Here is a 26,277-nt window from a genome sequence, read left to right as displayed (position 1 = left end):
ATCATTTTTGGGGTGCAGTACTGGAGAAAAAAATCTGATTAATACTTTTGCACAACTGTGTTTTTATATATGATTACTTTAAAAAAAAAAAAATCTGTAACCTCCCAAAGGAAGAGTGCTAATTAAAATCCTCCTTGATAAAAGCATCTTGCTTACATAGATAAATGTCACACGAAAATGCATTTTTAGTAACTCGTCAAGTACAGTTGCCCTATCTCGTGGAAGAAAATGTTGTGTAGTTTGGTGTTTTTTCGGTTGTCCTCAGCCGCTCCCCCGCCCCTTAATTTGGACAGGCTCATACTGTGCCCAGGTGGATTTGTAGACTTTGAGGAAGCAACTGATTCAATATATTCCTGCCCAAAAGGCATATACTAAGTTGTGGGGTACTTTTTTGCTGGCCCCCCCCCCCCCCCGCCAGTTTTTAAGCTCATTGTGCTTCATTTTAATGCTTAATAAGTTACATTTGTGTTCAGAAGGAATTTATTTGACCATAACAACTGTTTTGTTCTTATAGGCTATTAGAATGGAACTTAAAAATGAGAGAAATTCCTTTGAAAAAAAAATTCAGGTAAGTTGTAGTTTTGCTTCTGTTTCCTCAACTACTTACAGTGCATGTTGGGATCTCTTCTGTTATGCATTTGCAGATACAGAGAGGCCTTGACAGAAAGGAAGCAAAGCAAGTCCTCTGGTAAATTCTCCTGTGTTAGATGACAGGAAGGCTCACCTTGTTTTTTGAAGCAATTTTCAGTAAAGCTGATAGGCGCGCTCATCAGGTATTGAAGCTGATACTCATGGCCAGACCATGAGATTAGGCTTCTTATGCTATATTCTAGGCACATCTTTAAGATGATGACTCACATTTTGGGACTATATTTTATGTTAGTAGTCTGAGTAATAAGATGTAAGAACTCTGAGAGAATGTACTTATTAATGTGCAGTTACAGTATCTCTTAGAGGGAAGTTAATGCAACTTTCACATAATCTAATTTAGTCACTTCAAGAAGAACTACAAGAGCGAGAAAATGAGCTTGCTGTTGAAAAGAAGAATGGTTTGAAAAGGGATAAAACCATTCAAGGGCTAACTGTTGCATTAAAAGCAAAGGAAAAAGAGGTACGATGATTACAATCTTGCTGGTTTGTTGAACTAGCGTTGGGAGGGGAATGTGTGTGGTGTATGTGGCAGGGGTTGACTGATCTCACTGTAACCATTAGGAGCCTTCTACTGGGTCCTTAATCGCTGCTGTCAGATGTGTAAGCAGTTCTGTTTATCTCGGGTTTCGGGTCTTGGACTGGAGGAGAGAGGAAAAAGATACTTAACTGATACTTTCTCCCTTAAGAACTTTGAGGAGAAATGTTTTCAGTTGCATGCTGGTTTTTATCAGCTCTGAGCACCACTTAAAAGGTATGAGAAGTATTTTATGTTGTTGAGTAAGCGGAGCTGTCATAATGATAGCTAAAATAGGAGAGGTCAATGTCAGCTGAAATTCGGATTTTGTGGAAGAACGGGAAATATTTAACTTGAGTGGTAGGCAGTCTAGTCAGTGTTGTATAAGAACAAGAATTTCTTTATACAAGATTTATTACGATGTGTTTGGTGTTTTTGTTCTCTAAAGTATTCGTTTTGTGTAGTTGGATGAATGGATAATGAGATGGGATAGCTATTACTGAATCACCATCCCTTGGAAATAACTTTTTCTACATAGTATTCATTTTACTTTACTTAAAGAACGAGGAGCTTGGTTCTGAAATTGAAGATCTAAATGCTTCATTAGCTAAGGCAAGAGAGGCAACTCACAAAGCACATATCCAAAAATTCAAGGTAAGGAGCAAGCAATTAATAAGGCTTCCCCATCCCTGCTTCTCCCTTCTCCGTAATTCCACACAACGGGTATTGCTTTGTATCTTTGAAAGCAGAAGAATGGAAATGAGTTTAAAATGTGGTTTAAAATGTTTAGTTTTTCTTACTTTGAGAAAAATTTCCCAAATCAAATTATTTAAATGATAGAGTACTAAAATGTCAGATTACTTACCTTTTTTCCTGAGTGTTTTTCTCTATAACAACTGAGAATTACTAAGGGTGAAACATGTGAAAAACAAAACGAGTGAAAACTGAAGACATAAATAGTTGTGGAGCTGAGATGATATTGAGCTTTCTTTGTTAACCTAAGAATGTTTTGTTTTTTCTTCCAAAAATATGATAGCAGCACACTCTTCATGGTAGCGGAGTTGAACTGGGTATGAGACACTTGTTTGGGTTTATTTCTATAATAAACGTGAAACCACTGTTCTTAAAATAGTGTAATATTGTTTGTGGAAAATGTGATTTAGTAATGCTTTCGTGTGTGGTGGAAAAAGGACTTTATGATGATAATTTATGCATTATAAAGGTCTTAAAATGTAAAGTGGGAGAAAGTAAGAATTTGATACTAAAATAGACAACATAATGTCTCTTGTAATATTTTCCAACTCATCTAAAACTAAGTCTGATAAAACTAATACTGATTAGAGGCACTGGTGAATCTTCCATTATGATGGTTGTTCATTCACTTGGTCTCCTAGCGCAGCAGGAATGGAAGAGGTTGATACGCTTGCCTCAAAAGTACACACACCTAAAGCTTTTACGACTGACTGTACTGTTTTTTGATTTCAGAGTCTAATGGAGTAGTAATGTTTAGTTCTCACAGGGCACCTCCATTTCTTCAAAAGCCATTTATTTCACTTAAGACCAAATTTTAAGTGTGCTCTACTGAGAAAGATATACTCTACTTCTTCAGGTCATTTTCACCTTTGTGTGAATCTATAGCTTCTGTTTGCCTTTTTATACTGTGGAAGTCCTGCTTTGAAATATTAGTCTAATTTTAACCCTTTCATTTTTATGAGAGTTTCATTATTTTTTCAAAGTTCTAGGTTTAAAAAGTGTGCAACTAATTCTTCCTGTCCACAGACTCCATATTGTATGGTGGGTGACGGAGCAAGCCTTTCTCCTCATTGCTACTTAGCTACAAACTTGAGTTGAAGGCAGTTCTCTGTGCATAGTCCGTGCTGTGTAGCCTACTGGTCCTGTCATCTGTGTTGTGAACTTCAAGGAGGCCAGTTGTAACAGTATGTGATGGGGAGGAACACAAATCAGACTTGCTATTTCACATAGCAAATATGCTTATGACTTGGTAACTACATGACCTAGTCTAGATTTGAACTGGCCCCAGAGTAGAAAGCTTTATGTAATAAGAACTTTGGAAACTGATAGTAATAATAACAACAACGACAATATGGTCTCATTTGCACTATGGACTTCTTTGCAGGTCAATCTTTATCTAATTCTTAGTTATCCTGTGCTGGATGTCATTGCAAGCTGTATTACATTAGTGGAGGAAAATTTTCAGTGTAACATCTTCCCTGTTGTGGAATTAACTGTCAGTTATTTTTGCACCACAGTTTTGAAGTACTGGAAGGAGGTGCAGGGGAGTGGGTTTGGATGCAACACGAGTAAAGACTTCCAGTCTCTACAAAATACCCTCATAGAACTTGAATGCTGCTTTGTGTTTCAGGGTGCTGAGGATTATCAAGCTCTCTTGATGGAAAAAGAGACTCTCTTAGCAGAGCTACGTTCAGAAAACCTTACAAAGGATGCTGAGAATCGTAAACTACAAAGGAGGATTAAAAGGACCGATCAAGAGCTAAATGATTTGAATTTAGAAAGAGAGAAAATGGAGAAGGAGCTGGATGAAGCACAGCTACAGAAGAGCAGAAGTGACAAAACCATTAATGTTATTATCACTCTTTTCCTTTATTTCATAAAGTTCAAAAATAATTTAGCATTTCTAGCATGTCATTTCCTACGATTTACTTTTTTAATTGTAATACATTCTGGAAAGGTAAATGCATTTACCTAAAGCCAGTGTTCAAAAGAATGTGGCCTAGAAGATTGAGGAAAATTCAGGCACATAGTCTGCACAGAAAAATATTTTACAATAAATATCATCTTAACAGTCGTAGTTAGGTCCTAGAAAAATTCAGTAGGCTTTATAAGTGGTAAATGGTTACTATTGGTTTCAGTTTTTGGATTCAGGTGGAATCTGAACATGCACAACAATGTACATTTTATATTGCTGCTGTATTTTTCTTGTTACGTGTCTATACATTGCACTACTTAAATTTAACTTTCTTCTAAGTTCTAAGGCAGAACGGGAGTAAGTAGCCAGTTGTTGCAACCTTAAGCTAAACTTCAACTTGCGTTTTGCTATCATAACAGGGTCACTGTAAAGGCTGTATATTTAATAATTTCTGCTTGTAAAATTCCCAAAGCACAGGCCTAGTTGATCATAATTTAACATAAAAATGATGTGCTGCATCTGTTCATTAATTTCGCTTGCTTCATATTCTGTTTAGGGTTTTTTTTACCTTGCTGTAGGTGTTTAGATAAGCACTTCTAGCACGCACAGTTCATGCAACAAAGCGAATGATCAGATTTCTTCTTTTCTTCCTTTGAAAAAAGGATGCACCTTCTGCTGAGTGTTTGACATAAAACATACTTCTCACCTGTATGTCGTCATGTGGATTTTTCTCAAGTCTTTTCACCATTGCTTCCATTAGGGAAACATTTGCATAACGAGTACAGCCCTGCCTGCATGCTAAGTCAGGTCCTCTTTGGTTAGGGATTAGTGTCCTGCTATATTAAATTGCATAAAAGATTAAATGAGCTTGTCTTTATTCAGTGGATGTTTTGGTTCAATTATTAAATAAGCACTTTAATAAAGCAGGTAAAAGTGGAAATTGCTGTTCCTGCAGTATTGCTTAAAACCAGTAGAGGGATCTCTTTACCTGCAAACAACTAACAACTTCTTTTCTTCTGCCCCCAATTTAACTTGCATTTTCAGCTGATTGTCAGCTGTGGTTAGGCTGTGTCACAAAGTCTCTATCTTTGGTGTGCTTTGAAATTTCTTCAGGGTGTTGAGGTTAAGGAGAGAAAGAACAGATCGCTCCTGTCAGTAAAACAGCCACAAAGAACGTATTTTATTGATTTAAAGTATTTTATATTTAACTGTTGACGTTATTCAGAACTTTGTTTCATCTTTCAGGGCAGCTAGAATATAACTCTGTATAAGAAAGATAGGGAAAAATAGAGATTTGCCAGGGAATTCAAAGTAACTGATATTACAGAAGCCTATTTGACTCCATTATGTCCAAGTTTTTCATGTAAATGACTAGCCCCTTGGGGAAAAGCATTCTTGCCAAAAGATGAGCGGTCTTATAAAAATTATATCCCTAACCTATTTCCTACTCTTTGCAGAACAGCTGCTTCAATTTCAGAGTTGCTAATACGTTTGGACATAGCAACATTGCCTGTGAAATGTTACCCATTAAGTAGTAGATATGTGGGAGTAAAAAAATACGCTGTGATATTTTGCTCTTTGACAAATAGAAAACCACTTCAGTGATCTGATGCAAACTTCTTATGAGACAGCCCTAAAAATTCTGTTCTGTTTATGCTCTGAGATACCTATTTATCAGTGTTTCTATTTTGTTAGAATAAAACTACCAAGAATGTGCCTAAACTGTAGATAAATGCCCTTGACACCTGTAATGAACTGCTGTCTTAGCTCTTCACTTACAGGGAAATTTTCAATGACTTTTCATACTGTAATTGGGATGATCCCAATTTTTGCATGTATCTTTTAAAAACAACAAAACTCAAACCTTAGAGATCCAGAAGATGTCCTCCTGCCCTGTTGTAAACTCAGCTTGTCGAGATGACTTGGGCTTTACTGTTTTGGAATGGAAGAAGGTTAAACTAAATTAGTTAAGACTGCTCCATGTGAATTGATCATCCAAATCACAGACTGGGCCCAGTATTAGGAGTCTTCCGGAGCAATGGGCATTGATGTTCTTGAATGGTGTCCCAGCCTCAGGGTGCGCATGTGCCCTGGCTTTCTGCTAGGTCAGCTTTAAAAGCAACAACTCTTTCAGTTCTGTACTTTCCAGAAGCTGTTGTTAGTTTGGCATCACTTGAAGCTCTTTGAAAAAAGAAACTTTGGGCATATATTCTTGCATAAACCTGAGGAAGAACAAACATCAACTCATCTTTAATGTTGCTTGTGTCCACCGTGTTACTGTGTCTATTAATGATATTCAGTGCTGCTTGATCGAAGAGTTTGTACAAATCTACATGATTAAAGACTTTTAAGTATCCATTCTCTCTCCAGGCCTAAATGTAGACAATTAGAGTGTATTTATTAGCTATTCTTATTTGATCGGTTGGTTGGGGAAATGCAGAATAACTCATTAGGCAGAATTTATTATTTAGTCTTCCTACCTGTAGTTTAGCCTGAGAGGGAGGTTTTGGAGCTTCATGACTTAATTATTCACCAGCCTGTTTTCCATCTGACAAGGAGGGGGAGGCATCTCCTCCAGTCTTCTACATTATAGTGTTTCACATTCATTTTTCTTAGTTCAACTATCATTAATCATAGGAAAGTCTGGGAAAAAGGTTGGCAGAGGGACTTGCAAAGTTTATGCTCTCAGAACTGTAGCACTGTAGGTGTTATATTATCCTTGCAACTCAATGTATAGAAACCAATAGATTTTCTCCCAGACAATTTGAGTGGCCAATGAGTTCAAGCAACCTGCTATAGTGATGGATAGTTTTGTGTATTACAGAATTCTGTCTCATGCAAAGAAGATAATTTTCAGTCTCAACTCTAGCTTGTTTTGGCAAGGGTTTAGGGAACTCTTGGGGGCAGAAATAGAGGCAAAGTATCTGCAAATGGCAAATCTCTCACAGGCTTTTTTTACTTTTTCCACAATTGTACGCCTTGTCAGTCCACCTCTTTCGATAAACCTAGCCATAAAACTTGTGCTGTTTTAAAGGCAGAAGCATAGTTTCTGTACCTGACGAGCGTTGTACACGAAGATGACTGAGACTAGGGGGTGTAATACTGTTGTTGCAGCAGCTTCTTTTCTGTCTATGCATATCTATAATCTTTTATTCTTAAAGCTTTTTATGGCTTTCATAAAGAGAAGTCATAGAATATTGGTCACTTGAAGTTATAGGATGTGTCAAAAGTGTTCCTCTGAAGCTTAGTTACCTAACGGGTAAGGTATTTACTTAAAGCCTCTCAGTGATGTAAAAGTATAAAAACAAGTAAAAATAGAAAGCCAAGGAGTGAACTTTGCAATGCAGTGAAAATCGTAACACTGCAGTTGATCCTTTGCTTCCAGTTCATGTGTGGTATATGAATAGGCTTATTGTGAGAAACGCACTTGAAGAGCTCTGTTACTTGAAGCCAAAATACTTTGCAGTTGTCAGACCATTACACTACTTCCAAAAGAGCTGTGCTACAATGCAGTATATATTTATGGTTATTAGTTAGGAAGAAATAGAAACGTATTGAGAGACAAGATTTGGACCTGATTCTACAGTTCTTCAGTTTTCTTAGTGAAGCAAGTAGTTCTTTTGGTCCTGAAAAAGTTGCCTTTATTAGTTTGCATAACTGAAGTCTAAGATTAATCATTCTTTGAAACTGAATAACATTTGAGGTTTTTTTGGGAGCCGTTAGGGGTTTCTTAGCTGAATTCTGGTAATGAAGCTAAAATTAAGCAAGTAAACCAAAAGGCATTGTAAATGACAATTTGTATTTAATGTGCAAAATAAACAAAAGTAAAACTGAAGTAGTAAAATGATGTTAAGGACTTGATGTGAACCTGCATGAAGTCAGGTGATTAAGTCAAGAAAAGGACATTAAACAGTTTGTAAAGAGATTGCAATTAGAGTGTCACTAGTACTATTTCTTTGTACTTAGCATAAGAAACAACTATTGAATTTTAAATCCCAGTGAAGGTAAATGTAAAGTTTATAGGTGACTACCGTATGTGCAAACTATTTAAAGGGCTTGTGATACTTCACAAATGGGCCCTTTTTGGGAATAAATGGAAAACATTTATTTTAAGATGTAGGCTGTGTTACCTGGTTCTTTGGGTCTGAAGAGAAGTTTAGATAGTATGAAGTCTTCTGTAAGTTTTAATAGTTTAATTTTAGACAACAGTTTCTTTGTTACAAGCTTCTCTTTTTCTACACAACACATGCAGTAAATGCTCTAGATCTTCTTGCAGAGTAAAAGCTTGTAAAATGAGGCTAGTGTACATGTAAGCTATGCTTCCTTCAATTGACAGTGTTGAAACTTCCAACAAATCAGCAAAAAAGTTTGAAGTGACACAAACAGTGGTGGTGGGAGAAGTTGGAAGGCTAGAAAAGACATGTCATGGATTTTTTTTACTGCCCCGTGCTCTTGCATATATTCCACCCTGTAACTGGAACGGACCATTACTTACATGCTAATAATTTCATATATATTTCCATTGATTTAGCGATTGACCCAGTTCATAGCAAATTGTAAGGAATAGGAATTGTTTGATGTTATTGCTTGGAACCCAAGGCTCCATCAGGTGGTCAGAAATCCTATCGATAGCTACATTTTCAGATGGTGGATTTTCTAGTGAAGTGGAATAGGATCTTTAGGAATGCAGAGGAGAAAGCTATAATTATGGTGCGTGTCAAGTGTGTTTCTCTGCAAACTAGCAGATACTGCTTCTTACATTGCAGTGGTCCATGTTGATCCTAACAGATCTCAGAGCCCTTTGGACTTGCTACTGAACGTATTTCTGTGTTTTAGAAGCAAATTGGACAGGAAATGTATGTTTCTCTGATGGGGAATTAAGATGTGGAGATGGTGCAACTAATCTTGGAGCTGCAGGAAGTAATTAATAGAGCCAGAATCAAGATCAAATTCTGTTCACAACTTCTAATCATGACACTGACCTGATTGGTCATTTCAAGTTTGTGCTCTTGTCAAAAGAAAGTGCTTTAACATTTCTGACCTTTTGTTTGATGCAAAAGCAACTAGTAATAGAATGTTGGTGCAAGAATTTCCTTGGTGTGAAGAGAAAAAGAGCAAATGACAAGCTGAATCACCTGTAACCAATTTTCTCCTATTTCTAGCAAGGGAGTAAATTGACTTGGAAGTGAGTGTTCATTCTGACAGCAGCAACATCTATGTACATGATATTCCCAACAACCTTGGAGTCCAGTCATTGTGTATGAAAAGCATCTAAACAATAACAACCAGTATTTTTAGAAGAAAATACTGACCCCTCATCTAAAAGTTCTATTTCTTTAATTGCGTTCATTGATGCCAAGAGAAATACTGGTTTAAATACATTCTCCAGACTATTCAATGATAGGAGTAATTTAAAGCAATGGAAAGTTAAGCTGATAATGTAGGTTATTAGTCTTAAACTTTTTTTGAAGTTGATTTGCTAAATATTCAGTTTCATTTTTTTCTAGGACCTTAGAAATCAACTAGAGAAATTACATGGTGAAATGACTGAGAAAGAAAAAGCAGTTGAACATCATTACAATATTCTTTTGACTGAAAGCAATCAGAAGTTGCAGAGCCAAGAACTAGTTATCAAGCGGATAACAGACAATGTCAATCAAAAGGATCTGCTGCTTCAGGTAGATAGACTTAAGTTGAAATGAAAAATGGAAAATTATCATTTGATTTTGTATGAGGAATTACTACAAAATCACATTTGTATTTGGAATTACTGTTGATTTTGATGATAATCCATCACTTTTTATAATAGTGTATTTGCAGAACAGCCATATAATTATAGAGTGTGTGGCATTCGACAAAATTTCTTGTTAGGGTTTTATGAAGCGTGTGGACAGAGGAGGAAGAAAGCTTTACTAATACTTATGTAGAATTTTCATTGTTGTGGTAAGATACTTCAAAATCTCTGAAGTGCCTATGATTTTCAGTTTATTGTGCATAAACTAGAAGTTGAGGAATAGGTATAGATACTGAATTTTTTTTTTTTTTTTTGAGCCCATTCGAAAGAGAATGGAGCTGCCTGAATGTTAACGGACCCCTGCTCCATTTTCTTATAGCTGGAGGTATAATCCCGAAAAGTAATGATGGCATTCAACCAGCAATGCAAAGAGTAATAGCTGGGGTTACTCTATGTCTGGAGACCAAAGTGCATGCCTTGACTTACTTTTTAATACTGAAAGGTTTGGATAGGATTGGGTAGGTGTGGAAAGCTTCTGTTTGGTCTTTTTTTTTTTTTTTTTTGCTACTACTGTATTAAGTTGAGCTCTTCTTTTGCAACATATGTAAAGAACATGTGCCAGATCATCCTTGGATATTTATTGTCCTGAATTTTGCTTTTCTGTTTTGCATTATAAAACTAGAGTAACTTTTGTAAAACTGTCTCATTGTTTTCTTTGTTAGAAACTTGATGGAACAGTTAAGGAAAAGGATGCAGAATTGCAGGAGCTCCTGAATAAGTACAAGAACCTTCTAAGAGCCAATGAAGAGCTTGAACTGAAAAATGAGGGCTTAGTAAAGGAAAAATGTGCTGCACAGTCTCAACAGTCAATCATCAAGATAGTCAGAGAGTTAGAGGTGAGTTTTTCATAACTCTGAGCATTTGGAGATAAATACCTTAACTTCAAATTGAAAAGAATTTTTCTCTGGCTTCAAAGGTGTGCACTCACATACATTGTAATTCATCCATGTAGCAAGGGGCTATTTTTCCTTCAGATCAATACCATCACAGAATGTTAGGTATTATTAAAATTGTAACAATTACTTTATTAATAATTACGTTGTATGATTTGTATGATTGTGGTGGTGTTGACCTGGCATCATAAGAGTATATAATACTGTGCTCTGATGAGTTTATATGGCATCACTAAACTTGTTACTCTCAGAAAACATGTAAGGTGTTTTGCCTGCCATAAAGAGGTGGAGTTTTGTAGTCATTAGGGTAGACATATTTCCCTGAGAGGGAGGCTGTCTGCATTTCTGAAGAGAGGTACAGAGGAGGGTTTGTGTACTTCTGATAGATAAGGGGAAAGATTGCACAGAGCTCATGACCACAGGAGATAAATGGAGTGTGAAGATAAAAAATATAGGTAGGAGTGAACATACGTCTAGGGCAAGAAGAAAACTACTTTAAAGCAAAGGAGAAATAAAATAGTACAGAAAAATACATATATTTTAAAAAGATGAACAATATATGCCGATTATTTTATTTGATGCCATAAATTGAAAAGCCTTGTTAGTACCTGAAATCAGAGGTCAAAATTCAAAGTCTTAAAATGTAGAGTTAGTTCCTTCACCCCCACTTCTGTACTAGCAGAAAAACCCATCAGGTGCTGTTAAGAAGTTTTTGAGTCACTTGCTGACTCCATCAGTGCGTTTTTTTATCACTGTGTACAGATTATTGAACAAGTAAGCAGCTTTTGAAGGTACCTTTCTTGTCTTTTTTTTTTTTGTGTTGTTTTCAGCCTAGTATGTTAAGGTCTCCAAAAGTTCATCAAGCAAAGTAAAAAGAATTAGACTAGTATGTACTAATGATGGAGAAAGCTATTTTGTTTCTTTAATAATATATCAGCCATTAAGGAGATTTTTCTCAAGGAACTTTAAAATAAAGTGAGCCAATAGCAAAGGAAACATGAGTGCTACGTCTTGTGTCACATTCTGAACACACTAGTGATGAGATGCTTAATATGTTATGGGCACTATTATTAAACAAGGTAGATGCAAGCACACGTTGAGTCATGGGTTATATGACAAGCTCAGAATAAAGGAGCTGCATCACTGTTTGCCAGGGTACCAGTGCAGAGTATATCAAAGTATCTATGAATATACATGCGGAGAAAATAAAGTCTGTGAAAGGTTGAGTAGAAATTCTACCTCCATAAAACAAACTGCAGTGCATGCACATAACTTCTGTCATGAAGGGACCTAAGAGTGATGGGAAATCATACAGAATTAATGAAAATCAAACACTAACTTTCCTCTGCACACCCCACTTCCAATACAGGCGTATAACCAGGAGAGAGAACATTGGCAGGCGAAACCATGCATGATAATGACCCAGTAACCACCTTCTAATCACAATCTATTCTCTATTGCTGGTTCACTTAGTGATTGGGAACAATACCTAATCACAACCCATTGTCCTCTCAGCTCAACCTCTGTGTAAGATGTCTCCTGTAAGAACCCACTTCGGCATATTAATCATAAGTTTTTGGACACAGATTTTCCAGAGCTCTGCTCTCACTGACTGCCTTGGACTCTTTGATGGCTTTATAGTGCTGCACCAACTCTCAACAAACGCACAGCTGGATACTCCCCACCAGAGAGAACAGAAAGCAAGCTCTTCCAGCCTCACTGATCTTTAAAGTTGAAGAAACTGAATTGAGAGATGCAGAACTTTCTCTCTTTCATCATACATTTTTACTTTATTTTAATGTACTGATAAATTTTAAAGCAACCAACATCCAAAGCTCTGCTGGGTGCCTTGGCCAGGCCAGGGAAGATAAATGACAGTTTCTAATTAGAGTTTGGATTCTTGAGCCACTGTCATGGACTAGGGAGACAGTGTGTGAGGGCAGTGATAATTAGGTTATTCATGCAACTGCTGACTCTGGTTATCTATGAAGTCTTTGGAATGAAATGCATTTTACAGCCAAGGAATTTAGAAGCGCAATGGACTCCATATAATTTTGGAAACTTTAGTTGGTTTTGTGCTTAATGCTCTTCTCTCACAACCAATACTCCTATACTTACAAATCTCTTTTTATTGGAGCATTTGTTAGGTAAATATATTTCTAACACAGAATTTTAGAGCTTTGTGGGTGCTTCATTTTATTCCTGAGAAAAGCAGCAACATTGAGAGAAGTGGCTCTTAGTCCTCGAGTTGTGCTTCTGAGTTCTGTTGTCTTGGACATGTAGTCTTGCACACAGCGTATACTGCAGTAAGGGGTCACAGCGATAAGAGTTAATTTCTGTAAGTGTAAAAAAAAAAATCAATTACTGGATTTGCTGTAAGGTAGCCTTTCTGTGATGTCTGTTTCTGGGAGGAGGAGCTTATATATCACTTGAGGGTGAAGTAGAAAATGTAGCTAGCTGATGCACTGCAAGGCAGACACGAGGCACTTTCTAATTCCTGTATGATCAGTGCATTGACTTTGGTTATAATTACTTCTGTATTTAGGGAGTTAATACTGTGCAGTCAGGGACCTGTAGAATACTGTGTGCATTTAGTTGTGATGTCTAATTTGCTGCAGCTGGAGAAATTATAATCAATGCATGGAAGTTATTGATGTAACTAGAGCATTGCAGTTGATGGGTGTCGTGAGAATTGGAATTGGTGCAATTGTTGCAGTACTGCAGACATTTCTTAGCTGTTGAAATGGATGCAGTGTGCACATTGTTGCTGAGTCATCATGATGATGGAAAGTGATGTAGTTAACTTCTTTTATACAAGTGTGTCTTGTCTATTAAATAGTAATTGGTGCATTGTATTTGCTGCTTTCAGGCTCTTGCAGTTGATGTTGTGAACACTTAAACAGGGTGGTAGTTCAATTTCTGATTTGATGAGATTATCTTATAGCTGAAAACAGCAATCTTTTTTGTCAATAGCCATGTCTTCACACACTTTAAACATGATGCTTTTTACCTGTGACACTGAGCCATGGCCTGGTGATGGGAATGGATGTGGTTGGTGTGTCTCACCATTTCCATATTAACAGAAATTTCATCTTAAAGGCGTTAGCCTGACGAAGTGGTATTTGGAGACCTGTGTATAGTCCACTAGTCTTGCCTCACATATCACCAAGAAGGGCCGTCTGTTCCTTGGAGCCATCAGCTTTGTGACATTTTCTGTGGTTGAGATGACATCTTCTAAAAGTCACCAACAAAGTCTTTTGCTATAGTAATTTTCGTCTTTAGATATATGGCTCGGTGGCCTGTAACAATTTTAATCTTATTAGTGATTGCTTCATTTACGGTAGACCGTCCATAAAGTTTACTGCAGTGTTAGAAGAAACTACCAAATTCTGGTATTGGCAGATGAATCAGTGATGAGGTGTAGGTTATGGACTTCTCTCAATCATTCATCTGCTAACCTCCAGAGATTTTGAAATGATCCTGATGTTTTTTGTAAGTAAGAGAGTATTCAGTGACGCAACTGGATATTCTTGTGACTTTGCCAAGAAGTTGTTTGTTGTGGAGGTATAAACCTTTTACTTTCATTGCTTACAATTTGCGAAACCTTTAATGAAAATAAGTTATGTTTTCCACCACTGCTGCTTAGCAATAGTATTTCAGACTTAAATATATACTTTAATGTATTAGGTTGCCTCCTTTCATGGGAATATAAATCTTTCACTGCAATATGGTCCTGGATGTCTTGCAGCTATCTCCTCTAACACATTTTCCCTCACACCATGTGTCAAGAGGTTTAATGTTTCATTAACTCCCACAGCATTATGGTCTATTTAAGTTACAGATCTGCCTTATGTTTTGTGTACTGTTGGGGAGTTGATTGGAATAATTCACTCCTACGCTTTATTTAGAAATGACAGTAATAACGTACAAAAAAAAGAGATGTTCATGCTGTATCTTCTCATCCTTATTATACATGAAAGATTCTGAAAAATCAAGAACACTTCTTCATGATTTTGCTAACCTCTACCTAGCTAGTTGAATTTATAATTTACTAATTTGTGTATCGTCTGTGACATTTTGAATTAAGAAACAGCTCATGTCTCCTGTTATGCAGAAAAAAAAAAACAATTGGGAGGATTTCATGAGCTTACTGAGATTTTGGTGCAAATGTAGAACTAAATTAACGTGTGAAATCTAAAAGAAACATAGGAAGCTGGAACATGGTTCTGTGTATAATGCTGCTTTGTTAATACAGCAGTCATAGACCCTGAACAAGTGGTGACAACCGTTATCTAATTTGTGTACCGTAAACTCTTCAGAGTGACATTACTTTGCCAGTGCTTCAGAAAAAGCTTTTAATTAGGATATAGTCCTGTAGTGTCTTCAGTAATAATTGCAAGGCTTGTATCAGACATATGGAAGAGTTCACTAGAACTTTTAACAGACTGTTAACTGACTAAATTAAGTCAAAAAATTAATTTCTTCCTGGTGCTTTTGACGTCATTGATCAGTGTCATTGTCATCAAACTTTTTCCAAGTTAAATTGCAATCTGTGTATTGTATGTTTAGTGACTGTTCTTGAGATTCCAACACATTGATGAGACTCCTTAATTCAGGCTGGAAGATGTACTTTTTTGTATGTTTTTTTGGTGAGGTTTTTTTATTAATGGACTTTGGATCACCCACCTCCATCTGTTTGCCTTTGTGTTTCTCAGTACTCAGTCAGCAGAAGCCATTGCTGTGTGTTCCTCCTCTGCTCATCTCGATACTAGGCTTGATATGAAACTCAGTATTTTGCACTTCATGTACAGAATAGTATTTAATGTAAAAATTGCACTAGAACCTGGAAACATTTGTTAGAATACGGCTACCGTTAGGAACGATGGTAGATTAACATGATGCACGTGTACAAAGGCCTGGTCACTTCTCCAAAGAATCTAGCGTTAGGTGGTAGAAGCTACTTTTTCTGCAGTGAGATCTGACACGCAGATTGCCTTAACGGGAGTAATTTGATCAAAACTTCATTACATTTGAAAAATATTATTTAACATATTTGCTACCATACTGTGAAGTATGAGTGTAAATAATTAAAAGTAAACAACAGTTGTCCTTGCTTTTGTACTGTTTACTTTGCAGAATACTGAATTTTTCAAATTAACAGAGTCTTTGCATCGTTAGTGTGAATTAACGAGATTCTACTGTAGCTGAATTTTTGTTGCGATTCCTTCCTTAGGAATTGTAATTGGAGTAATAACAGCTGCTTAAAACTCCTGGGTGTAGATTTCTTGCTTGTTAATGATCTGTTCACTAATGATTTAGTATCTCTTGAGAGTTAAGTTTCCAATCTTGAGGTTGTAATATGGAGAAAATAGAATTACCTTTCGTTCTTGCTCTCCAGAGTTATCTTGTCATACTAGAGCCATAAACATTCCCCCTTAGCTATGGCACTTTTTTGTTCTTCTTCTCAGTTTTCAGTTGAAAAAGAAAACAGAGAGAAGCAACAAGGCCTACTATTCTTCTCAGAGGCAGAATATATATGTCTGACATTAATACATCTAAATTTGCTCTAGATGTCCCAGTTATTTTCTCTTCTGAGAAAACGTATTACTTAACGTCATACGTGCAAGCAAATACTCCTTTAAAGAGCTGCGTTGTTTTGTCTCCTGCTGAAAAAGTGGCTGTGTGGCGGTTTTGGAGTGAAAAAAGTCTTGGGAATTAGTGGATCCTTGCGGAGAATGTAGCATAAGAGTGGGGATTTATAAAAATAATAATAATAATATACTTTCTGTGAGCAAGACTGCAGGTAAACAGTTTTCTTTGCACAAGTAGAGCAGCAGCTTGTAGTGACCCAGGTGAGGGTGCAGAAAGCTGACTCCACGAGTGTGTGCCTGACGTGTTCATCCTTTATTTGTCGGCTCGATACAGTCCTTTTTGTTCAGAAATGGAACAGAATTTGCAGAACCCTTCCCCCAAAGAAAGCCAAGTTTGTCCAGAATGCGGAGAGAACTGCTAGGACGATGTTCTAAAATGTGTGCCTGGAGCTTGGGCCTCCTGCCTTCCCTCTCCCCTCCTCTGAAATAGCTACCTGCCAGGTTTTTCCTGGGCTGTTAAGTTGTGAACTTTGGAATTAAGGGTGCTGGAGGTGGAGGGAAAGCTTTTCAGACTGTGATAAAAATGACGAGCCACTGTGACTCACTTATGGCAGGAAAATAATGAAACACTGCTTGCCTCCTTTAAAAATAGCTGGTTTTAAGTATCACAAGTAGTTTCCAGATTCATATTGGGCTTTGGAGGTAGGCAGTCCTGTTCAGCAAATTCGGATTTCTACTTCTTCCACGTTTTCTTCAGAACATAAGTCTACACATAATTGTAGACACCCAAATGTAAAAATTACATTGTAAGCTTAGTATGTTCCTGTTTTAATTTAGGAAAATAAAGAAGCTGAATATGAAAAGTTGATCCTTGCTTTAAGAAAGGAACAAAATATTTATTCTACACTCGTGAAGACCTTCAAAGAATCGGATAGGTAAGTACTTTTTCTATTTTGGTGGATAATCTAAACTCACAGCACAAAAGTCAGAAGTGAAAAAGGTGCAGCTTAACTGGAGCGGTGATTATTTTGTACCAACCAATTGTTCGTAAGGCATAAACTAGCTGTAGTAGTCTCCCTAAAAGAGAAATATTTTTGTAAGTCAGGTTATATTATCTAAACTACTTAAATGTTTCTGAAAATATTTCTGTTTGGATTGGAATCCCAGATCAGCCAGATTTCCATTTAGGTACCAACGTAAGCAGCGTGATTTTCAGGAGTTTAGTGTCCTGTGTTGGAATATAGGGGGAAAATCAAGTCACAGTGAACTTTTGGGTGATGGACAATTTGCCATAGTTTACTCCTAAAATACAGATAATGCTTATCTTAAAAGTGGCACTGTGAGAATTTTGATGGGCGTGTAAGCCAGTAAGATTTTAGAGAAGGTTAAACAAAACAGAATAATTGAAGTTTGCATAGTACGCTTTCAATGTAAAGCATTCAGAAGTATAGCAGGAACACGTGTTTTGTAACCTTTTAAAATCAAAGAACACAACACTGTAGAAAGAAATCTGTGGCCTACTTTGTATCCTCTTATTGCTTGGCAGTTGAGGAGGAGACGTTATGATAAAATATAGAAAATTCTTAGCCTTTAGGTAAAATAAATGTAAATATTTTAGAAGAAATGTACTTTTTTTTGTAATTACAAATATCTTAATTAGGTATTGGCACCATTTGAGTGCTAGCTCCTGATTCTTCCCACCTGGAGGCAATGGCTCATACCTGCCAACTTTGCGGGAATGTGTGCTTGTATTTTGCAGTGTGTTTATAGACCACTAAAGTTCAGAAACCATAGTGAGTAGCACTGTAGTAGATGAGATCTGGTATTTGAATTAAGTGCTTTAATAGTAATGCCGTCTTGTGCTTGGCCACAGCTCAGATACTAGAATCTTTTTCATTAGTAATAGTGATAGAAGTCAGATTATGGAGATAATTTCTCATCTCTGGGGAAAGAGCAATGGCTCTTGTGACTTTTCTGTTGAACAATCACCGAATGAAGGAAGAAGCCAGTTTGTTTTAATATTTCTTATGGAGGCTGTGAAACACTTTCTGTGGGTAGAGTGATCGTCAACACACTGTGTAATAAAGACGACAAAGTAACGTAACTCTAATACTAGTCTTTCTTAGAATATCTTTCAAATGAGGAAAATTATAACTGTAGTTATTATCATTAGGGTAATAGGAGTTTTGCAGTTAAGTTCTGTGGGATCAGGAGCAGGATCATTAGTTCTGTTTTCTTGCTGTGGAGCTATAGGATGCACAGAGCAGTGCATGGTATGCGGCAATTTGCGGAGGATGCGCAATGACTCAACAACAGAGCTGGAAGTTGGAGGCAGGTCTTCTCTTCTCTCCTTCTCTTCGTTTTGTGGGCTGAGATGTGCCGTAAATCTGATACGGGAAGACTTGAACCCCCAGAGTTCTGGGGAGCTGATAAAAAAGCCCGGCAGATAAAGTCAGCTTCCTCATTTGCGTAATTGCCATCAGCAGTGACATGGATTTTAGCCAAACATCTGTTTTCTTGCTGACATTCCTTTTTTTGGACATTATTTATTTTAAACAACCTGCATGGTTATTTTTCAAAATAAGCTACAGGATGTCAGGACCAAGGCAATTCTTGTCTTTCCAAGCAGGGAATCGATGCTTTTTCTTATAAACCTTTAACTCACGAAAAGGAGAAAATGTGCTTACTTAGCTTCTAGTAATTTGTTGGTTTGTTTTTATTCTTAATTTTTTGCTGAGCATTTAAAAGAATTTCTTTTCAAAGATACGCGAGCGAGGGAGAATTGGTTAAAGCAATAATTTCTTGTGCAGGAAACACTGACAACAGCACACTTGTCGGAAGACATACTGAGAGTCTTTTCATACATGCTGTCTTTTAGTTAATGCACTTCTACAATATGCTGTTATTCTCATGCAAGTATGATGTGCTGTATGTTCCTGTATTGTCTCCTGTAAGATGGATTTACTTTTTTTTTTTAAGATTCTTGAATTCTCTGGCATTTACTGCAGGGGGTTGGAAACTCTACGGCAGCTTGATGTATCTTAAAACGCTGAGGTTCTGAGGGAAGTAAATGTGAAAATAAATAATACGAGTTCAGTAACACCTTGTTATTTATTTGTTATTAAATCCAGTTTATTTCATTTTTTTGCAATTTCAGTTTTTAGTGTACTTAAATCTTTCTATGGACTGATCAGAACTGTCCATATCCATAACTTGTCGATATTGAAGGGTATGGGGATGATCTAGCAAGGGACGGCTAGAGGTGCTGACACCAAGAGGCCTGAGGGACAGTGACTGATGCTAAAGTAAGAGATTCAGTGGCCACCTTGGAAGAAAGCTGCTTAAAGAATTGATTCATGTTGACAAATTATCATTTGTAAGTTTTGGCATTTACAGCCCATCAAGATAAGTGAGACAATTTAGACCTTAAAAGGTCTCTTTACACACTGTCAGACAAATGAAGAAATAAAACAGTTAGTTGTGTATGGGTCATATTTTCAGTGAAACATGATTTTTTGTTTTTTTCTTAACTGGCACATTAGATTATATAGTGTAGTTCTGTAGCAAGGGAACAAAGTTTCCATGGTCACCATATAATGGAATACACAGCGCCATCAGTATTATGTGATGATGATATTTTTCTGGCTTACTTTTCAGAAGTTAGTAACTTGGATTGCTAGTAATTTTTCCTTAAAAAGAATTACATAGAAGTTGGCTGGTAGAATAGATCTGTCATGTTTGAGCTGGCTTACAAGCAGCACAGCTCAAAACAGCAAGAAAAGGACATATATGTAAAGGTTTAGTCTCATCTTTCTATGTGGGGATTTGTTTGTTCTCATGCATCAAAATGATGTAACTGAGTAATGGAAAACAGCGATGGCTAATGTGAAATGGGCTCTTTGTGGGAGCCTGGATGTATGAAGATGCTGAGGTGCACAACAAAATGTTTTGAATCGAATGTTTTAAGATTTTTTTTTCTCTTTTTTTAGTATAAATAGCTTGCAAACGGAACTAAACAACATTTTCCTGTTGCGAAAACAACTAGAAGAAGATGTTTTAGCTAATCGGAATCTGCAGAAGGTCTTGCAAGATCAGATTAAGGACATGAAAAACCGGCAAGGTCTGTATACATATGCAGCCCATCCCTTTTCTTGATCTTGCACAGAAGAAAACTGGTTTAATTGCAGTCAGTTTGCTGGGATGGAGAAGAAACATTTGAGAGTAGAAAAAGGCGTGAAAAACTTCTTTTTGGCTTTCTAGACTGAATATTATTTGGGGGATTTGTAACAGATTGTCTTTGAGCAATCAAGGCATATACAGAGGAACAGCTTTCCATGCAGCAAGTATTAGTAATTCTATGACAATTCTACTGCAGTGATCGTTTCAAGCTGCCTACAATGTTGTACCCATAGAATTTACTGTTTTCGGCAGAAGTTGGAGATTCCTGGCTTTGAATAAAATCTCTGGCCATGGGTTCACTTTTTGACCATGGAATGTAATTATTTCACAATACTTTGGTAAAGAGTTTGTGCTTCAGGAAATGGCTAGACTCCTAACAGGAGTATTTCCAGAGACAGAAAAAAATAGCCAGATGTTTTGTTATTTTGTAATTCAGAAATAGTAGAGCTTCTAGCTTTTTTATTGTGCTGCTTTGGAGGTGTTTTTAGTATATACTTAGGTATAGAACAGAAGAATGTAAATGGACATTGTTAAATATAGTTTACTGCATATGTACAGATGTATCTGGTTTCTTCCATAGGGGATATGGAAGAATAAAGCCTGATCGCATACCCCTTTAAACTTAGACTTTCAATTTTAGCATCACTCTCTTGACAGCTATGATAAGTGATAAAAGGTAAACTTCTGCTGTTTCAGAGTTTCCGACCTCAAAAGCACAGGGATGATGAACAACCAGGGTAGACCAAAGGGTCTTGTGGATATTCCTGGATCCTCAGGAGCAGTTGTGTTGAGGGTGACGTTGTTAGGAATGAAGGCCTTGAAAATTAGTAATCATTTGTGAAGCTTTGGGTCCTTGCAGCAGCCATGGGGATCAGTGTCAGAGCTGGGAGTAGGATTTGGATGACTCTTCTTTGTCCTAATTTAGATATGCTTTCTCTCTATCTAATGAGATATATTTGGAGAACTAACTGTCCGTCTATACTGTAGATGAACAGGTGTTTACCGAAACATAACAAATCATTCCTGCAGTTATAGAGGAAATTAATAAGTAGCTATTTTCAATTCAATTAATGCAATCTTTTGACCCAAAAGCAAAATAAATTCAGTAACTTTGTCTAACCTGGCTTTTCGCCTTGAGACCTTGAGTTCATGTTCATAAAAATACAGTTAAAACAGAATAACTATTCATGCCTTACTTATCCTTCCTAAAAATTATTTCTAGTTGTAATGCTAAATATGCAAATTATGATTCAAAATTACATTCACAACTCATGCTGATAACCACAGAAAATAGAGCCACAGAAAATACAGCATGTCTGCATGTCAGAAGCACAAAGAAATATGAGGACAAAATTTGTTCAATTAAACAGAAAGCTTATTTTGGGGGACTGAACATTTTAACTGGCCTCCCACAGACTTACTAGTAGGTTCTTATTCAAAAAGTCCTGTCTTTGCATTTTATGCTGTATTTTCCTGCAAATAGAGTTTCTGAAATAATTTCTGTCCTTGGTTATTTTGACAGATGAAACACTATCTTTCTGTGGAGATCAAACATCTTATATGAGTATCTGTTTAGGAGAGCAAGATCATTTAAACCTACAGATAGACCATCTGTCTCTTGAAGAACTTAAGAAAAAGGTATTGATTTTTTTTTATTATTTACAGTTTCTAATGGCTTAATTCTGCTTTGTTTATAGTTTGTGCATCTCTCAAAAAAGGTTTATCTAGCTACAGTTGGGCAGTTTTGAAAGGATTTGAAGTTCTCGTCTCTGTGGTTTGTGATCCGCCTTTTATGAACTATTTAGTCTTTGTTACACCACATGGGCTTCAGAATCAGCTGAAAGATAGATGGCTTGCTGCAAAGGTTTTGTGATAGTTCAACACCTGGATTCAGGTTTCAGACTCAATACCAAATCTTAGTCACCATGAAGTGTACCAACTACAAAAAAATTTTTTGCACTAAGTATCCTACAACATGTCTTTCATGCACCAATATTAATAATGAAGATGGTAGTGGTGTCTATAATTTATACTTATGTATAGCACACTCCATCCCAGGAGTTTGGTAAATCTGGCATGTTATGAAATAACCCTGATGTAAGTTAAGTTTGTCTCCATTCTGAATAAGGAGAACTGACATTCACAGAGATTAAATGTGTAGACTATTGTCATACAATAAATCAGGATTGGAGTTCTGACTCCTTATCCCGTGCAGTGACCCAGGATCCATGCACCAATTTATGATAAGGAGATACGTTGAATATGGTCATTTGAGTGTGAACATAAATGAAGTTTTATATTTCTCATGGCCAGCTGAATTGTAGGCAGGTGTTCAAAATCTGGAGGTGGGTAATCTGAAGGAAATAAATTTTCCTTACACTGAACAGGTGTCAATAAAAAAAAACCCCAGATTGTGTCCCAGTCCCAATCTGGGGTTATACCATTTTTGTCTCTGAATGTATTCCCTTCAGTAGGTTCAGGGACACTCACTAGCAAAAGATGTTTATAAACCATTTCGTACCTGAAAAAGGGTTTGTATGGCTGAAAGCAGATCTGTTTTTTCCAAATATATTAATTGGTCTAACAAAAAGATTTCACTTTCTTCTGCAAACATTGCCATACTACATGAGTCTGTGACAGTAGTGTCTCTTCAAGAGTCTTGAACATGATTGTCCATTCAGATTTTGTATCTGTGAAACTACTCAGACTGACAGTAGGTTATAAAGGGTGTTTGAGATAGAAGAACAGGTTGTTTCTGAATGCTACTATTTCCCTGTAATGCTGGTTTTCCCACTAAACTGTTTCTTCTCAAATCAGCCTGTTGGTGTGAGGTGTCCTCAGGTTTCTTCTTGCTACTGAGTTGTGAAACTTGATACCTCAACTTAACGACACGGCTGGAAACTGCTGTCTTACAAGATAAGATTTCTTGAACACTAACTCAGAAATACATAATCATGTTGTTCATACACGGTGAGATTTTTCTAATGAGCAGGTCTAGCAGTCCAGTCTTTCCAACTCTGCAGTTTAGATTTAGCTGGAGATTTATATATCATCACTTGTTTTCATACTAGTACGGATGTTACTGGTTTTGCTTGTTCTTCCTTTGGTTATTTAGGTTACTGATCTTCTCTTGATGGTTAAGGATCTGCAGTCAATTAATGAAGAACTTAAGAAAAACCAGCCTGGAGTTTGTACAGCAGATTCTCAAGGGAAGGAAGTGCTAAAAATATTAAACCACAGTGAGGTAGGTTTTCTGTGTTGAAGTATTGAGTCTGACTCTGACTCTTACATCTAATATACCTTGTGGAGTCATTTACATCAGTGCAGAATGAGTGTAAAACCCTTGGGGCTTAGGTTGTTAATTCCTTATAATAACTTTTTAAATTAATGATGTAAACAACTTTAAGACCTTAGCACAACATAGAATCAGCTCAATACAAGTGTTCAGTGATATGTCAAGTTGATTTTAGGGAAACAACTTACACATTAAAATATTAATTGGGTCTGTGATATATTTGTTTTGCCAGTTGAAAGGGGAGGAAATAGTTAATTTTACAAAGAAAGCAGTATCTTACAGCTATTTAGCATTCTCTTACAGCATTTTAGCTATTACTGAGTGTCTGCTTCTCTGCTGTTCAAGAGTCGTTCTCATGCTGTGTCCAATTCGATAAAAGCTTAGTTCGTATCTCCTCTGCATCTGCAAAACAGATGGGGCTCACCATGGCCAAAAAAGAAGGAGTAGCACTTTGGGTCACTTAAATGCATGATTGTTCTGTCACACAGAAGTGTATGAAGAAGTGGCCAGCATTGTGGTAGATTGCTGAGAGGTGCAAGGAAGTCATCGGTGGTGCGTGTTTAATTCTTTTGCCCAAAGCTAAGACTTTTTTTAGCTGTGGGGAAGAGGAGGTCTTGGCAAAATACTTCCACTGAGAAACATTTTGGGTGCTGGGTCCCCATTTGTCGTCTTACGTGTGAATGATGAAGGATGTTCAGGAGGCTCTGGTAGATTCTAGTGATCCTTCCTAGCTTGTAATAAAGTATTATTTGAAGTGTGCCTGGTAGTACTTTTCTTTATATTGTGTTGTGGTTTTTGCTTTCAGTTACATTGTTCTTGTGCACCACATATTGAATAGGAAAGTAAAAATATAAAAGGAATAATGATACTGCTAGTATTTTGTGTCTTGAACTTCTTGATTAAACTCAAAAGAACAAAACATTAGGAATGGTTTGAATCAGTTATGTGTAGGGATTGCCTAATTCTAGAGCTGGTACTGTGGTATTGGAAAGTTTTCTGCAGGACTCTGGGAAAAGGGTAATTTTTTACCGTATGGTGCTGCAGATGCAGCAGATGGGAGCAATCATCAAAAGTTATGAAATATTCTTTCTTTTTCAGTTTTAAGACATATTCATGTTACCTTTAATTGAAATACGTTTTAAATTATATCCCGACCTTTAGGGGTGCCATGGCTTTTATTAAAAAAATTAATTTACATGTTACTGTAAAAGGTCTGCATGAAAAGCTTGTGGGCAGTCTGTTCCAGAGTGCATACGCTTTCCATAGATTAATATTTCTAGCAACTTGCCACGTTATCCTGCAGAGGGTGCTGCACCCCCACTGATGCCATAGTTAATCCCAAAGGGATTTGCATCCTGTGCTAAGGTTATCATGACAAGATACTGTGCACGCCTGCATTTGTCTTGGCATGAGAAGTACATAGAGGGCTACTTAAGAAGCTGTCTACGTGAAATTAGATGTGAGATGACAAAGAGTGAAGCTTGTAAAGAAAGTAGGGAAGTAAAAAATACTCAAAAACAACAAAAAAAAAAAAAGGGAAAATACGGTATTTTAACCAGTGCCGTAATGATAATAGTACTATGGAGCTCAAAAGAGAAAGAATCTGTAATTAAAAGTTTCTAGTGTAAAAGGTATAATTTTATCAGTCTTGACAATAAATCGCAACCTGGATTTCAGGTTATGGATTATGAGAACCGTGTGTTTTGCATATTAATAACCATTGTTGAAAAACATAAGTCATATATTTTTTTATATGTATTTTGGGCTAGAATTTGTTGGCAGGTAGTGCTGAGATGACACTAACATATGTGCTATAAGAGGAATTTGGGCAGACACAGGAAGATGTATCCTTCTCAGGTTCTTAAAATGAACCCATCTTTCTTTTCCTTCACAAAGCTGGAGCACAAATCAGATGAATCTGCATGTTGGTGCCTCCGCAGGGCATCTCCCGAAGGTCTGACAGCCCCTAGTATGCTATTTCTTGGCTTCATGTTTGGAAGGGAGGGAGAAGCGGGAGAGAAAAAGGTTGTTTTTCTACCGTCCTCTGAACATCTGCTTTCTCTGAGAGAAGCAGCCTCAGTGATTTCAGCCTTCAGGGCTCCAGAGATCTTTGCAAACCAAGCATATCAGTTGTTCATTTAGGAAAAACATTCTCAAGGTTTTAAGTCTCCAAGGAAATACTTTAAACAGGCAGCTTATTCTTGGTAGAATTTTTTCCTGGCTTTAAGACACTTACTTTCTTGTAATATTTTGTTGAACGTTAAGTTGTATTCCTTGGAGCACAGAAAGTTTCTTTGCAGCCTCTCAGACACAAGACCATAGGACCAGGCTCAAATTGCAGTCATTTGTTGTAGTCGTGTGCTATAACCTGTTGGTCTTAAGTAATAGTTTCATTCTAAGAATTACCACTTACTAAACTGAATACTGTCCTGGGAAAAGCATATACTAAAAACTGTTGAGTCATAAAAGTAGTTGCATTGGGTGGATAAGTTATATGTGCAAATAAGTTTATTTTTAATACACAAATACAGGGTTTGTCCTGAATCTACACATGGAAGATTAAACCTCAACAGGTTTTTTAATAATTTTATATTTTTTTTATAATTATTGGACTTTCGGTATCCCATGATTACAATGAAAAGATCTTTTTATAATGCATGCCCTTGCTATATACCACAATCTTCTCTCTTCC

At 36.8% G+C, this 26,277-nt stretch overlaps 1 protein-coding gene across 1 annotated transcript in view; it reads left to right on the top strand.

The window, feature by feature from the left end:
* The window catches only part of CDK5RAP2 (CDK5 regulatory subunit associated protein 2), a gene marked incomplete at its 3' end in the record, with an annotated part of 83,102 nt that overhangs the window by 15,521 nt on the left and 41,304 nt on the right, over positions 1–26,277 (top strand). Inside the window, exons 9-18 of the mRNA XM_082009040.1 lie at positions 515–568; positions 992–1,111; positions 1,727–1,819; positions 3,549–3,767; positions 9,341–9,511; positions 10,290–10,463; positions 16,949–17,046; positions 20,101–20,231; positions 21,813–21,928; positions 23,406–23,534. Coding sequence (XP_081865166.1) covers positions 515–568; positions 992–1,111; positions 1,727–1,819; positions 3,549–3,767; positions 9,341–9,511; positions 10,290–10,463; positions 16,949–17,046; positions 20,101–20,231; positions 21,813–21,928; positions 23,406–23,534 — 1,305 coding nt within the window. The remainder of the gene's footprint in view (positions 1–514; positions 569–991; positions 1,112–1,726; positions 1,820–3,548; positions 3,768–9,340; positions 9,512–10,289; positions 10,464–16,948; positions 17,047–20,100; positions 20,232–21,812; positions 21,929–23,405; positions 23,535–26,277) is intronic.

Source organism: Phaethon aethereus (assembly GCF_964289735.1).
Source record: "Phaethon aethereus genome assembly, chromosome: 20".
Taxonomy (NCBI): Eukaryota; Metazoa; Chordata; class Aves; order Phaethontiformes; family Phaethontidae; genus Phaethon; species Phaethon aethereus.
Note: the sequence above shows the minus strand (reverse complement) of the source record. Positions and strands in the feature narration are given on the sequence as shown.